At 30.8% G+C, this 16234-nt stretch overlaps 1 protein-coding gene across 1 annotated transcript; it reads left to right on the forward strand.

Moving 5' to 3' along the window:
* The first annotated feature begins 480 nt into the window (after positions 1-480).
* LOC113382626 (platelet glycoprotein V-like) lies at positions 481-16024 on the forward strand. The gene is made up of 8 exons (XM_026620881.1): positions 481-737; positions 10644-10812; positions 11154-11360; positions 13414-13602; positions 13717-13947; positions 14113-14334; positions 14393-14585; positions 15462-16024. The coding sequence occupies exons 1-8, from the start codon at positions 481-483 to the stop codon at positions 16022-16024; spliced, it is 2031 nt and encodes a 676-aa protein (XP_026476666.1).
* The last annotated feature ends 210 nt before the right edge of the window (positions 16025-16234 follow it).

Below are 16234 nucleotides of genomic sequence, written 5' to 3' on the forward strand. Positions count from 1 at the left end.
CAGCCAATTTGTCGCCAACATTGGCAGCCAATTTGTCCGCCAACATTGGCAGCCAATTTGTTTCCCAACATTGTTAGACACAATTGCCAACATTGGCAGCCAATAATTGCTAACATTAGCAGACAGTTTGCCAATAGTTTTAATCAATTTCCATACAATTGAAAACATTTCAAGACAATATTTTTATATAAATTTACAACAATTAACGCTCTAATGCCTTTTGAACTTAATTTTCTTTAGAAGTTACACTTCAAGAATATAATAACACATCAATAAATCTAAAATTATTATTTACTAACATTTTTCATATTTTCAGCCATAAACCATCTCTGTCACCATCAACATACTCTGTCACCACTCCCCTTCCTCACGATGGGCAAGTTCCCTCCAAGATGCTGCCCAATGCCAACCCTGATCCTGACCTACCCTCCTACTCCTGTTCTGCCTTTCTGATCCAATCGTGGCCAACGGGAGTCCCCAATGCCAAACCTGAGGAAGGACATAACTCCTTGCACTTGCAAGAAACAGGAGAGCAGTCGTTATGATAACTACAGGGTGTTCTGCGAAGGAATGGGATCCTTCGAGCAGATTGCGGACAGTTTAAGGGATAGTTTTTCTCCTGAGGAGACTGTCGATTTGAGGATCACCTATTCCCAGATGAACGACTTGAGTTTGAGGAGCTTCCAGGAGTTGGGCATCACTGTGACCAATTTGAAGTTGAACTATGATGAGATAAGGTAAGAAGAAATATTTATATTTAATAGGATGAACTAAGATTGGTTTTAGTATTCAATAAGTCTAACTCATGCTTGGTGGGCTTTTTAATGGATATACCAAGTTGGTGTAGAGTTCGGCAATTGGTTAGTTGGTTATGTAGATTGTTTGAAGTTGAACCATGATGTGATCAGGTAAAAGAAGTTTGTAGACATTGGCTTTAGTATTTGGTTCCTAACTAGTGATTTTGCTGGTGATTTTAAAGTATACCGAGTTGTCCTGGCTGGGACAACAGGAATTCTCCTGTTAAGAAGTTTTGTACTTTGTATTAATTGTCTCTAAGAGATTGGACATCTCTTGGCTAAAAGTGAATTTTGGATAGATTTTTGTTCTTAATAGCATTTTTAAAATATACCGAGTTGTTGCAGAGTTTTTTGTTATTAGACAATGTTGTAGATAATTTAATAGTGTATCAATATCTCTTTTACATCATTCATATTAATCGAATGGTTCAAAAGTTCTCAGAGATTGGACATCTCTGTGCCTAAAAGTGAATTTTGAATAGATTTTTGTTCGTAATAGCAATTTTAGAATATACCGAGTTGTTGTAGAGATTTTTGTTATTAGACAATGTTGTAGATTATTTAATAGTGTATCAATTTCTCTTTTACACCATTCATATTAATCGAATGGTTCAAAGTTGTTAGAGATTGGACATCATGGTTGGGTGACCAAGAAGTTAATTTTCAATACTTTTTGTTTTAATTGCGATTTTCAAGTATATCGAGTTGTTGTAAAGTTTCTGGTGACAGATAATCTTGTAGAATATTTAAGTTTTCATTAATTTGTCTTTTACATCATTCATATTAATCGAATGGTTCAAAGTTCTAAGAGATTGGACATCTCTGTGACTAAAAGTGAAGTTTGAATAGATTTTTGTTCTTAATAGCGATTTTGAAGTATACTGAGTTGTTGCAGAGTTTTTTGCTATTAGACAATCTTGTAGATTATTTAATAGTGTATCAATCTTTTACATCATTCATATTAATCGAATGGTTCAAAAGTTGTTGGAGATTGGGCATCATGGTTGGGTGACCAAGAAGTTAATTTCAAATATTTTTTGTTTTAACGGCGATTTTGAAGCATACCGAGTTGTTGTAAAGACAATCTTGTAGATTATTTAAGTTTTCATCAATTTGTCTTTTACATCATTCATATTAATCGAATTGTCTAAAAGTTGTAAGAGATTAGGCATCAATTTGACCAATCCGAAGTTGCACTAATCAGGATGGTGTAGTTTTATGATTGCAATTTTAAAGAATACCGAGTGGCTTTTGAGGTTTTTGTTGTTAGACAATGTTGTACATCATTTAATTTTGTATCAATTTGTCTTTTATATTAATCGAATGGTTTAAATGATACAAGAGATATAATAAACAAATGCCTAAACAAGTTTCTTGTTTGTTTCCTGCGGGCCGACTATATGAATAGTGTCTTAATACTATTTTTTATATTTTTGGTGTATTTATTGAAATTTCAAATATGTTTTCATTGGTTTTCCAAAGCGAATGTTTGTATTTTTAAAAATCCACAGAATATTATAATATCTGTGAATGTTATCAGTAGCATTCGAACGACACTTCCCTTTTGAGAGATTTATCATATGTTGGCAGCAAAAATCGTCATACGGACATTTCTGAATAAAATATACAAATATACACAAATATACATAATATACACATATTTACACATGTGCATACACACATATATGTGCAAAATCGAACACGTGGTAAATTTTATAAATATTTCGACTAATTTATACATATTTATACACTTCTAATTAGTTTAGATATTTTTAACATTTTAAAACGAGCTTTCATATAATAATATTATTGTACTCAATAAATAAAATAATAAATGAATAATATATATGCTCATTGTATACAATTAATTGTATACACTTATACACAATTGTATACACTTATACACTTTTTAAATATAGGTATTTAAAATATACATTTCTTCGTGTTTATATCCAGTTCTAAGAGCTTTGATATATTTATATACTATTCTTCTTTTCTTCTATTTCTATTCTTCCTATTCTATTTCTTCTATTCTATTCCTTCCTTTCTTCTTCTATTCTATTTCTATTCTATGTGTTTCTTTTCTTTATTCTTTTATTCTATATGCATTCTTCTCTTTCTTACATGCATTTTAATTACATGTTATTATCATTCCTATTCATTTCCACATATTTATAGTAATAATCTGAAAATTTTGATATATTTACACATCATAAATACATTTACTTAATTCATACATTTTAAGTAAACTGATACACATCTTTAAACTTTTTGTCTTATTTTTACACATTTACACACTGAAAACACATTTACATAATAATACACCCAATAATTCTACAAATTTTTGCAAATTTATATGATTGTATTAGACTTAACAGATAATTATGCACATTTATATATATATTCATAAATATTTTATATAACTAATTTATCTTTTCTTTTTTAATTCCATTTTTTTTTCTTTTTTAACTTCCCGTAGGGCAAGTTATAGTAATCGCAAAAAAATCGAAAATAAATTTTTTATATATATTTTTACGTTTCAGAGGTTTCTGAACATTTTGGCATACCTTAGAAAAAATGGATGTATGTGTGTGTGTGTGTATGTGTGTGTGTATGTATGTACGTGTGTGTATGTATGTGCGGATACAAATTTTTGTCGACGATTTCGGGAACACGGATCAACCGATTTGAATAATTCAAAAAGCATTCGATTCGTATTGATAAGGAAACGTGCTGATTAGTTTTTGGCGAAGGCAGGTCTAGCCGTTCCGAAGATACGGGGCAAAAAGTGCCGAAAATGGTAACTCAGTTTTAAGAGAACGGAGCGTCCGATTTTAATAATTCAAAAAACATTTTACTTGTATTGACAAGATGAAGAATTGATCAAATTTTCATGAGGGCAGGTCTAGCGGTTTCGGAGATCTAACGAAAAAAGTAAAAAAAAATGCCATTTTGCGGTCAAAAATGATCATTAGACATATGCACATCAAATTATCAGATATTTTATAGAGATTTTAACAATAAGTATAAATTTTGTTTACATTCCTATGGGTTCCGTACCAATGTTTATCCGTTAGACAGCAACGCGGCGCTTACGCGCTTTATATTTTGTCTCTATGCAGTTAAAGCAGTACGATTGCTTTGAAAAAAAGTTCAGATCTTCCAAAATATGTCAAAATAGAGAAAACATTTTCTTAGGCGCGACTAGGGTGTAAATCCATAGAAATGCAACGGAAATGCGTTACGCCAGAACTGTACGTCACTCGCCTTCGATGAAATCATTTCTATACAGGTCGATTGTGATTAGTCGTCTCGTATGTGAAAAGAGATCTGTCGTTGTATGCGTACCGGCATCAACGTTGTATGCGTACCGATATGAACAAGGAAACCGGCATAGATAAATAAACATTTTAAAGTTACATCGTAGTACAAATCTTGATTTAATGAAAAATGCCTGAATCAGAAGAATATTTTACCCTGTTCCTTGAAAATAATAAAACAAATTAAACATTTGTGCCGTGTATTAAACGTAAGTTTATTGATTAGAAATTATTTCTATATTATTCGTAGTTTCTATAAATCTTTGGAGTTAATAAAATAGAAAATATTTTTTAGGCAAGACAGGTATTACAGCTGTTCAAGAATGAGATAAAATCGCCAGCGAAAAATAAAAAAATACAAGCAGTCAATGAATGTATGTTAATTTTAATTACATGAAGTTCTTCAAACACAATTACATGATGAGTGAAGTTGCGAAAACAATATTTGTTTAGGCGTTGTTCAACATAATCCACTGTGTGAACGAATATTATAGAATTTATTAATCAGCTTCATTTCTCTAATGAAGGTTCATTTCTAAATGCTAATTACAATGACAAACCGATTATGTCGTATTTGAAGAATGACTTTAATTACATTATTGTTTTTAAATATTATACATATTTTTAATGCTATTATAAATATATAATGTATAATTTATCATTATATAAATGTGTATAATGGTTGACACTAATAAATTATATTTCAGATCTTCATTCTTACATTCTATGTACGTTTTTCTCTTTCTTACATTCAATTTATTTATAAAATATCATAGGCCTAAGAAAAGTTCATTAATTATAAAAATTCATTATAGTTTGGATTAATAAGTCGCACTGATAGGACATGGGGTACCACATCCCTCTAAAGTCATGTTAAGTTTGGTCTCAAACGATTCAGAATGCTTAAAGCGTAGAGAAAACACAGAATCAGATTTTCTGGTAAAACAAACTTCGGGATTTGAAGTAAAATAAAACGTGTTCGTGTTTGAAGTCGTAAAACAGTTTTAATTAATCCCAAAGAAAAATTTAATACGTAGGAAGTTCTCTTAAAGATTATTTCCTGTTTTTAAGTTTAACACGCATCATGACGGTAAATTCGTAAACTTGGACATTTGCATATATATACAAATATACGTTTATATATTCATATATATATATATATATATATATATATATATATATATATACGTTTATATAATTATCAATGCAACTGTGATAATTCACAAATTGAAATTTGATATTTACAAAACAGATACATTACGTTATTATCATCATCAAACATGTGCTTAAACATATATACATATATATGTATATATATATATATATATATATATATACAAATTTACACGTTTTTACACGTGTTCACGTTTGCTATACACTCATACATATTAGTGTACATTTGTATAAACTTTTGCACACCTCTAAACATTCAAACACTAAAAATTATTCAAACATTTTATATACAAATTTTTGTATCTAAACTATTCATTTTGATACATTTCAAATGGTATACATATGTATATGCATTTTTAAATATTTATACACTTTTATACACATTTTACACTTTATTCATTTCATTTTACCCCTTACATATTACCTTACGGTTCACACATTATATTTATACACATTCTATACAAATTTATACATTTATCTAATTAATTTCCCATTTCCCAGTTATAATAATGGGCCGAAAATCGAAAATGAAAATTTTTGCATTTCTCGACGTTTTGAAGGTTTCTGAACATTTTGGCATGCCTCAGAAAAAATTGATGTGTGTGTGTGTGTATATATATGTATGGATACAAATTTCCAGTCACGTTTTCGAGCGCACGGATCAACCGATTTGAATGGTTCAAAAACATTCGATTTCCATTGATAGGGAGATGTGCTGATTAGTTTTTGGCAAAGGCAGGTCAAGCCGATACGGAGATAAAAAGCAAAGAGTGCAGGAAATACAAATCGAGTTTTTGAGAGAACGGAGTATCGGATTTGAATAATCTAAAAAACATTCTATTTATAATGATTGGGAGAAGTGGTTATTAGTTTTTGGCAGAAGCAGGCCCAGCCGCTTCGAAGATACAGAGCTAAATATACAAAAATGGCAGTTTTTGAGAGAAAATAGCATCCGAATTGAATGGTTCAAAAAACTTGTGTGCTTATGTTGACAATATCATTGCTTTTGGAAAAAAATTATTTAAATTTTTTTTTGTTTTCAACTTTTTTTGTGTATCGAAAATAATTCAGATTTCAATTTTATTCCTGGCTAAAGTTTCAAAGCTCACTTATATATACTTTACTTACTACGCTTTACTATATACTTACTTTAAATACATATTTTTGACTTTGTGATTCAGTTTATACAATTCTTATAAATATTATACAATGTTACAGTATTTATAATAATCTATTTGAAAACATTCAATATTCCCCGAACATTTCGTTACGGTACCGGAAGTTCCAGCAATTTGCCTCAAGGCACGATGCCATGCACCCCAATAGTTAATTATAATTATTATCATAGTTTTAAATTCAAATAGGATTTTAAACGAGTAAAATTCCTATACAGAGTTGTAAAAAGAATTAATCTGCATGGCGCCTGATTTATAAATTGAGATAATCGTATAAAACGCATTCCTGTGTATATACATTTATACATGCATATATATATATATATATATATATATATATATATATATATATATAAATATATATATATATATATATATATATTTACATATATACAAATATGTATATACATATATGTATGTATGTAAGAATATATCTTTACAAGTAATTGACTTTCATATCACATTATTTCTGATAAAGATCTATAATGTAAGTAATTGCTCATTTTAATCTGTCTCACTTGTTTATATACATTTATACATGTTCAAACACACTTATACATATTTATACACATTTTTACAAATTGAATACGTATGTATACACATTTTGAAATATTTATACACATTTTACACATTATTAACTTCCCATAGGGTAAATTATAGTAATCGCGAAAAAACGAAAATTAAAATTTTTATATATCTTTACGTTTCAGAGGTTTCTGAATATTTTGGCATACCTTAGAAAAAATTGATGTATGTGTGTGTGTGTGCAGATACAAAATTTTGACGACGATTTCGGGAACACGGTTCAACCGATTTCAATTATTCACAAAGTTTAAGAAAACGTAGTGTCCGATTTTAATAATTCAAAAAACATTTTACTTGTATTGAACAACTCATTAAATTTTCATAAAGGCAGATCTAGCGTTTTCGGAGGTCTAGTGAAAAAAGTTAAAAAAAATTTGGCGGTCAAAAATGATCATTAGACATATGCACTTCAAATTATCAGATTTCTTATAGAGATTTTAACAATAAGTATAAATTTTGTTTACATTCCTATGGGTTCCGTACCAATGTTTAACGTTAGACGGCGACGCGGCGCTTACGCGCTTTTATATTTTGTCTCTATGCACTTAAAGCTTTGGAAAAATGTTCAGAACTTCCAAAATATTTCAAAATAAAGGAAACATTTTTTTTTAAAAGTCTTTCCAAAAAAATATTTTCCAAAAATTTATAGTTTCTCGAAAATCTAATTTTTTCAAAGTAAAAATTTAAAAATGTTAATCTTTATAAAAAAAATAATTTTTGGTACGGGAAGTTCCAGCAATTTGCCTTAAGGCACCATGCAATGCGCCCCACTAGTGTAAAATATATTTCAACGTTCTAAAAACCAAAATAAAGCTAGAAGGTGTCTACAAGTGCTTCTCAAACTACAACTTCTAATTTTAAAAGTCCAAAAGCTCTGATGCATCTTCTGTAAACTTTGACCTACCCAAGAAACTTTTCATAAAATTTCGTATATCTCTAAACTTACTTAAACATAAATCCAATCTACCAGTGCTTCTCAAACTTTAAGCAATTGGAAAAGTTCTAACGTGCAAAAAACTAATATTTTGTAGTCTAGCTCTTCGGAGAAAATTTGCATAAAATAATACATATCTCCACATTGCGGTTGACCTTTCAAAGTTTCAGAAACTTAAAGCTCCAACCTTACAAGTACTTGTCAAACTTTAAGCTTTTATTTTCAAAAGCCCAACTTTGCACACAATAAATCTCATCATAATCAGCATAAATATTTCATTAAGTTTCCCATCAAGCTCTAATAAATTTTTGAAGTAAAACTTCTTTAGGCGCGACTGGGGTGTAAATCCGTACAAATGCAACGGAAGTGCGTCACGGTTTTCGAAGAAATCATTCCTATACAGGTCGATGATGATTAGACGTCGTGTAATTATATCGCCAGCGAAAAATGAATGTATGTTAATTTTAATTACATTAAGTTCTTCAAACACAATTACATGATAGTGAAGTTGCGAAAACAATATTTGAACAAATATTATAAAATTTATTAATCAGCAATTACTTCATTTCTCTAATAAAGGTTCATTTTTAAATGCTAATTACAATGACAAACCGATCATGTCATATTTGAAGTATGACTTTAATTGCATTATTGTTTTTAAATATTATACATATTTTTAATGCTATTATAAATATATAATTTATAATTTATCATTACATAAATGTGTATAATGGTTGACACTAATAAATACACGAGTGTTATCATATTACTAATAAACAATATTCAAAATTGTTATATGATGTATTTATTTTTACTTAAATACCATCTAGTACAGTAGCAAATAAGTTTTACTTCAATCGCGTGTGAACTTTACGCACACTCTTTTTTTTTTAATTAAACCACTTTCCGTAGGCCTATAATCTTTTAGATTGTTCTATAAGACCATGAACTTTATCAACATACAAAGTTGCATTAAAATTGCAAGACAAAAAATGTTCAAAAATTAATTTCAAAAAAAAATCTGCGAGATTCCCTCGAACAGTTTCAAAATCGGTTCAGCATTTTTGCTTATCTGTTAATTACAAGTCGGATTTTCTGGCAAAAACATAAAATTATCATTTTACTATAGCAATCGATAATTTCATTACTCAGAACTCTATAAATACAAACAAATAGATCCGATATGATTCGTTCCCATGTCAATTTACAGGTCAATTATTTTCCGACACATGTCAATTGACAATTGACAAGTATTATTGACATGTCAATTGATAATTGTTGACACCGATTGACACCATGAGATTTTGTTCAGCGAGGAATTATTGCTCCATCCAAAGGGCGGAGGAAAAATTTACAGAAAATCAGATTTGGTAGTTTTATGGTTTCAAGTCATTCTAAATCGTTTGACAGCAAAATTGGAAAAATAAGAACGTTCACCTATCGATAAAGAAATTAATTTGAACACGAGCTTCTGTTCGCCTGATACAAACATTTTTTGTCAAAATTTTGAAAATTTTACAAGATTTCATTTTTCTTTGGCGTTTTCTCAACTGCTGCACCGATTTTAAAAATTTAAAAGCCCTTTAATGAAACTTTGCAAAGTGCTAAGGCTCTTATTAAAAATATTATAGGCCTATAAGAAGTAGTTTATTTATAAAAATGCATTTGGTGTGTGCCCTTAGGACATACATCATATATAGACATACACCATGTATGTCCTAATCTCAATTTATATTGAGCTAAGTGAAGGTTTTACTCGTGCACTGAGAGTTTAAAAAGTAAACAATATAAAATTTATTGAAGTTTTTGTTTTCTTTTCTTATTTTTGTACGTAGTTTTTTTCCACGAGGAATTTTTGTACTGTTTTTATATATTATACTTTTGTAGAAAATTTTATCAATTATATATATATATATATATATATATATATATACATTTTTATGTTTGTAATCATCTATTTATGTTACAAATTCAGTTGTAACTATACAATACTAGTATATAACTAGTTTAAAATTGTAATATGCAAAATATTTAATATATATATATATATATATATATATATATATACTGATTAAAATATCAAGGATTTTAATTTGTTTACGACTTAACCTCAAAATTTTTATTTCAAATCGTCGTAAACAAATTTATGGCATTAGTTAATTAATAATTTATCCAAAATATGATTGACGATTTTACTGCCTACATGTTTATGCTTTTGCCAGAACATCCGATTTGCTGATTTTGTTTTCTCTAAGTTTTGTGTCAGTCTGAATCGTTTGACACCAAAATTAGAAAATAAAATGTGTATGTGAGCCATTTTTTTAATTTTGTTTGCCTGTTTTCGTGAAACGCCAGAACTGTTCGTCATTTGCTCTCGATGAGATCATTTCTATACGGGTCGATTGTGATTAGTCGTCGTGTATATGAATAGAGATCTGTCGTTGTATGCGTACCAAAAACTAATCAGGTCGATTCCCAACCCATATCTTTCGAACGTAACCATACTAACCATAACATTTCTATTTAATCTGAGAATTGACCCATAAATCTCACACGTTAATTTCATTATATACACGTATCAGGAAGTATATGCAACTTGTTTTAGGGCAAAATGCAACTTGCACCTAGTTAATATATTTATCTATTTATCTTTTTCCAGTGAACTATCAACGTCGACTTTCGAAGGTTTAGGCAGGACCCAGTATTTGAGTTTGGCAGACAATGTGCTTTCGGCTGTTCCCAGTTTTATTTTCCAAAATATGCCTCTTTTAAAAACTGTCGATTTGGGCAGGGCCAGACTCCAGGAAATCACCCAGGACGATTTTAAGGTAAGTGGAAATAGTTTTTTTCTTTATTTTGAAGGAGCATTTTTTGAGGATTTAAAAAATATAGATTTTAATGCAGCACCATAATCACTGGTCTTCAGTCCTCGGTTCATCGTAGTTAACGCATTTACTACCTGACACCGGACTTTCGTTGGTATACCCATTTGGTATACTCAGACCTCAGTGTTTATTGCTGACTATATTAAAGTCAGTAGAAATAGATGTCCCTTTAGTAAATAGATATTTCTTCATTGTTGTTGTTTTGAGGTCATTGGAAATTATTTTTACTTTATTTTTTTTTAAATGTACCCTCAAAATCTTTTCTATTTTTTTTTCCTTTCTAGTATGCCCAACAACTGCAGCACGTTGTAGTGGTCAACAATTTGATTTCGAGGATGGACAGACACTCTTTGCCTCCAAAACTATTGCATTTGCACGTGGGAAGAAACGCTCTGACCACCCTCAACGGAACTCTAAGAAATTTACAAGAACTGGAATGGTTGTTCATCAACGCCAACCAGCTGACGACACTCGACGACGAAATGCCATCGGTGAGTTATAAAAAATTCTTTAGAGCAGTGATGACCAATATATGTATGTATATCTTTTTATATATAAAAATGGAGCTTGATAAAATGATCCGCTAAAACTCGAAAACGGCTAAACCGATTTGGTCAGTCTTAGTCTTGAAAAATTCGTGCTAATCAGTAGATTGTCGGAAAGGTGAGATATTATTACAAAATCGCGTAGAAACTTTACATTTTTAATTTGTAATTTTATGTAGAAGCGTAATTTAAATAAAACAATGGACGGTGGCTAATACGTTAAATGTCAAAAGTTTTTGACAGATGAAGTTCAACTACGTTTAATATGATGTTTTGCGTGAATATCATTTAATTATAATTAAATTGTAGTAAGTAGTTTTATTTATATACAAAAACGATAGTATACGGATCGCAAGTGTAAACTAGAAACTCAAAATATTAACTTTTTTGAAATGTTAATATGAAAATACACTTTTTGGCGTTAAGCACTCTTTTTTTGCAAATCATATTTTTCTCAAACACGGTGCTCTGAAAGATCTCATTTGTATAATTATATACTCATTGGTATTTATAAAACATTTTCTAGGTTATATTATTTTTTATTTATGTTATTCAGAACCTAAACTTGGTATCGATCAAATGGACATAACATTTTCCCAATTATAATTTTCCAGAATTTATCGAAGAATAGATAGTAATATATGAAGGTACGGGGCAAACAACGTATGCCGGGTCAGCTAGTATATATATACATATATGTGTGTGTGTAAATATATATATATATATATATATATATATATATGTATATATGATTATGTTAATAGTTTATCAAAAAATCAATTAAACTTTTCGATTACGTAAAGTTATTATTTAAAAACAAAATTTGGCGCCGGCTATAAAAATCGTTGAATCAAATTCAACTTTTGATTACATTTTTATGAATCATAAAAATGATAAATTTTGTAAACTAAATATTTAAAAAAATATAAAAATGATAAGAAATAAGAAATATTAGATTAAAATTTAGTTTAATTGATTTTAAGTAGTATGAAAAATATACCATATATTATAAACATAAAAATGACTTCCAAATTAATTTTTGAACTTAATTTATTATAAAAATACTAATATTAAAGTAAAAATTTGGTAAAAATTATTTGATATAGTATGAAAGTTTTTAAGTATATTATCTAAACTCAGTTTTTGTTTCTAAACTATATCTATTATGGTTTTTTAAAAAACGATTTTTAATAAGAAATTGTTTTGAAATATTTTAAGATTGTCTTTTGTGTAGTGCAATTTGCTTATAATATAAAAAAATATTTATCAAAGTACAAAAAATTTGAAAAAAAATTGTAAAATACTATAGCATATTATCTAAAGCCAGCTATAGTCTCAAAACTATATCTAAAACAGTTCTCCTAAAAAGCGTCTTTTAAAATGCATCAACCCATCATCTCCCAGCAAACCACAAACGATTAATTAAGTTAAAATAACGTAGCACGGAGGAAACGCCGTTACGTATTTGGTGGTTACGTTAATAAAGCGTAAATGTTACGTATAGTTGTAACCTTTAATAGACCTCAACGTAGATACTTCGTTTTTGTTAATTACGTAACAGTTACGTTACACTCAGTGGTGTTGTGCTAATATTTTTTGCCGGAACGCTAGAATTTAAAAACCGGTTCATAAACCGGTTCAAAAATCGGTTTTCATGTTTGCTCCGGTTTCGTTCGAAAGGGAAAGAAACAAAAATTATTACAAAAGTCATTTTGTGCACATATATGTATGTTTATTACAATAATAGGAACATTTAATAAAAATTAGTTGAATTAAAATTTATACAATTCACTTATTAAATTATTTTCTGTATGTAGCGATTTTTTTTTAATTTTTTTCTGTCGGAACGCGTTCCGGCCCAAAAATGATTTGCCGGAACGACGTTCCGGTGCGTTCCGGCTCGACAACACCACTGGTTACACTGTTATTATTAGCTAATAATTTCATGCAATTAATTTTGTTTTTCATTCCATTATCTATTTTTTACTATTTTTTGCAGAATGGTAACAAATTAATTTTGGTCCATGCAGCAAATAACAGATTGACACATTTACCCCAGAGTTTCAAAGGTTCTCAACATTTGGAGTCGTTGTTCTTTCAGCACAATTTAATCACCGGTTTCAATGGAGCTTTGCAGAGGTGCAGAAAATTGAAGAGATTACAATTCAGTCATAATAATATTAGAGAGGTGAGTAGATAATTAGATAAATAGATAAGTAGATAAAAAGCAAATTGCAAAGACACTAAACAGATTTTGGATACATCTTGCTAGTAAGTTGTTACTACTAATATTTTTTTCTAGTTATTTGATGACGATTTCTTCGAAACCGAAAATCTGGAGGACCTCCAATTGGGCTACAACGAGTTGACGTCCTTAAATGGAAGTCTTTTACCTTTGAAATTATTGAGGACTTTAAATTTAACTCACAATTTGCTCAAGGATTTCTCTGTCCAGGAATTGAGAGGGTTGAGACGATTAAGAGTCGTCGATTTGTCTCATAATCGAGTTGAAAGGATCACTGGACGAATGGAGGTAATAGAGGAAAAAATATTGAAGAAACGCTTACCATGTGCATCCCAGTCCAAGTAAACATGTTTGAGAAAGCACTGTGTTAGGTTTGGACAACATGGCAAGCAAACATGATTTTTTTTTAAATTTTCTTTTTATTAATTAACTTTATTTTATTTTATTTGCTAGAATTTAGTCGAATCAGAAACCAGAATTGTAGAACTCCGCCTGGACCACAACCGTCTAACATCTTTAGACGGTGCTCTGATGGGCGTCCAGGGATTAGTAAGACTAAGTGTGGCTCATAATCTAATCGAAAGGATTTCACCAGGCGATCTTATAGGCCTGGATGTCCTCAGAGTCCTGGACGTCAGTCATAACAGACTTACTGCCCTTGAAGAAACAGCAAAGGTAAAATAACCACCTCTCCAGTCTGGTGTGTGTGATATTAATTTATTTATGTTGATAGACCTTTTTGCCTGCTTTGGACGAGTTGTTTGCATCTCATAATCGTATCAGAGCTTTGCATCAAGATTTCCATGGTTTGCCTTCGCTGTGCTGGGCAGATTTATCTCACAACGAGATTGAGATTTTGTCTCCTGAGCTTGTGAGACATACGAGGTGCTCGATACATGGAGCACCCTTGAAAATTTATCTCCAAGGTAAGATATATATTTATATAGATAACTAGCAAACCTGACGAACTCCGTTTCGCCACCAGATGGTTTCGTGAGAAAGATGAAGAATTTTTTTATTTGTTTTATATTTGAAAAGGAAAAAAATGATTTTATTACACAACAGTAATGAATTCATTTCGATTACAAAAATTAAGTGTTTTTAGTTGAACTTCTCCAAGTAAATGGAAGTAAATCCGCAAATTATCCGTTTCATTGAAGTGCTCTTTGGTAAACCACATTTTTTGTTTTTTGGTCTGACGTTAACACAAACAAAGCGGATGGTTTTCCAACTCGTGAACAGGCAACCTATAACTGCCCATGTAAAAAACAATGATTTTCTGAATAATCTATTTGAAATTTATCCCGCAAACACTAAGCGATTGGCCTTGCGACTTATTATTGCGAACGCAAGGCGAACTGGAAATTGCAATCGTTTGAAGTCAAACGGAAGACCAGTCGGAATCATTGGTATGTCAACAAATCGCCAGCAATGTTTGATTGAATGGTGAAATTCAGTGCGTGTACATCATTATTCTTTGCGACCAGAATTGCTCATTGACTTAACCAAGCATAATTCTGATAATTCTCACTAATGTCATTACTCGAATTCTTAATTACGGCGCGTAAAGTTCCAGCAATTTGCATTAAGGCACGATGCCATGCACCACTAATTCTTTTAATTATAAACCTTGCGGAGCCCGAGACCTTTCCAACGAATGCAAAATTCGAAATCGGTTCGTGCGTTCTGGAGTTATTTTGTCAGGAAGGAAAACCCGACTTATTTTTATATATCTGTAGATTAAATTGTTATCTTTGTAGTAGAACTCTTCTACTATTTCATTTATATTCTTTTTTTATCAGATAATCCGGTTCTTTGCGATGACCGCTGGCCAGAAACAATGACCGCCATCGAGGGCCAACAGGCTCGAGTCTACGGTTCAACCCAATGTGTGGGCATGGCCATCGTCAACAATGCCAACTCGCCTTTATCAATCGGCGGCCCTGACATAGTAGACTCCATAATTGCTGAAGACGGCACTATAATTGGCGGCCAAAACGTCAACGCCCACAAAATGAACCCTGTAGAAACCCCAAAACCGCTCCCAGCCAAAATCGATACCTTTGACGAAAAATCGACATCGCTGCAGACCGATGCCAAGAACGCAATCGGCGGTTCCATCCTGCAAGGTTCAGGGTTGAATTTGAACGATAACAGGGTCCCGGGAAACCAGAGTGGCGGTTCAGGGTTGGACAACGGTGTTCATAAGTTACACATTGATGCACAGAAGATCACGAGTGATCAGACTTTAACGGTTTTGACGCTGAATGATGAAAAGACGCCGATAGTGGTGGCACCGCCGATGTTGTTGCAGCCGGCGGTTGAGAATTTGGCGGTCGATAATACGTCGTCGGACGAGATTTGAGGTTGGTGGCCGAATTAACGGGAGTAAGTGTGATTTGTTTTGTATTTAGGTAGGTTAAGGAAGGATTTTATTTATGGACGTCGACGATTATCTTATTTTATTTTGATTTTATATGAATATTTAAAATAATTTTTTTGAAAAAGGAAGGAAATTATATGGCTTACTCTTTTTTCTCTCTCTTTCAACTTTCTTCAACTACGATTTTATTTA

Source organism: Ctenocephalides felis, unplaced genomic scaffold (assembly GCF_003426905.1).
Source record: "Ctenocephalides felis isolate EL2017-DRISC unplaced genomic scaffold, ASM342690v1 CF-g0.4_SCAFFOLD_03523, whole genome shotgun sequence".
NCBI classification, from domain to species: Eukaryota; Metazoa; Arthropoda; class Insecta; order Siphonaptera; family Pulicidae; genus Ctenocephalides; species Ctenocephalides felis.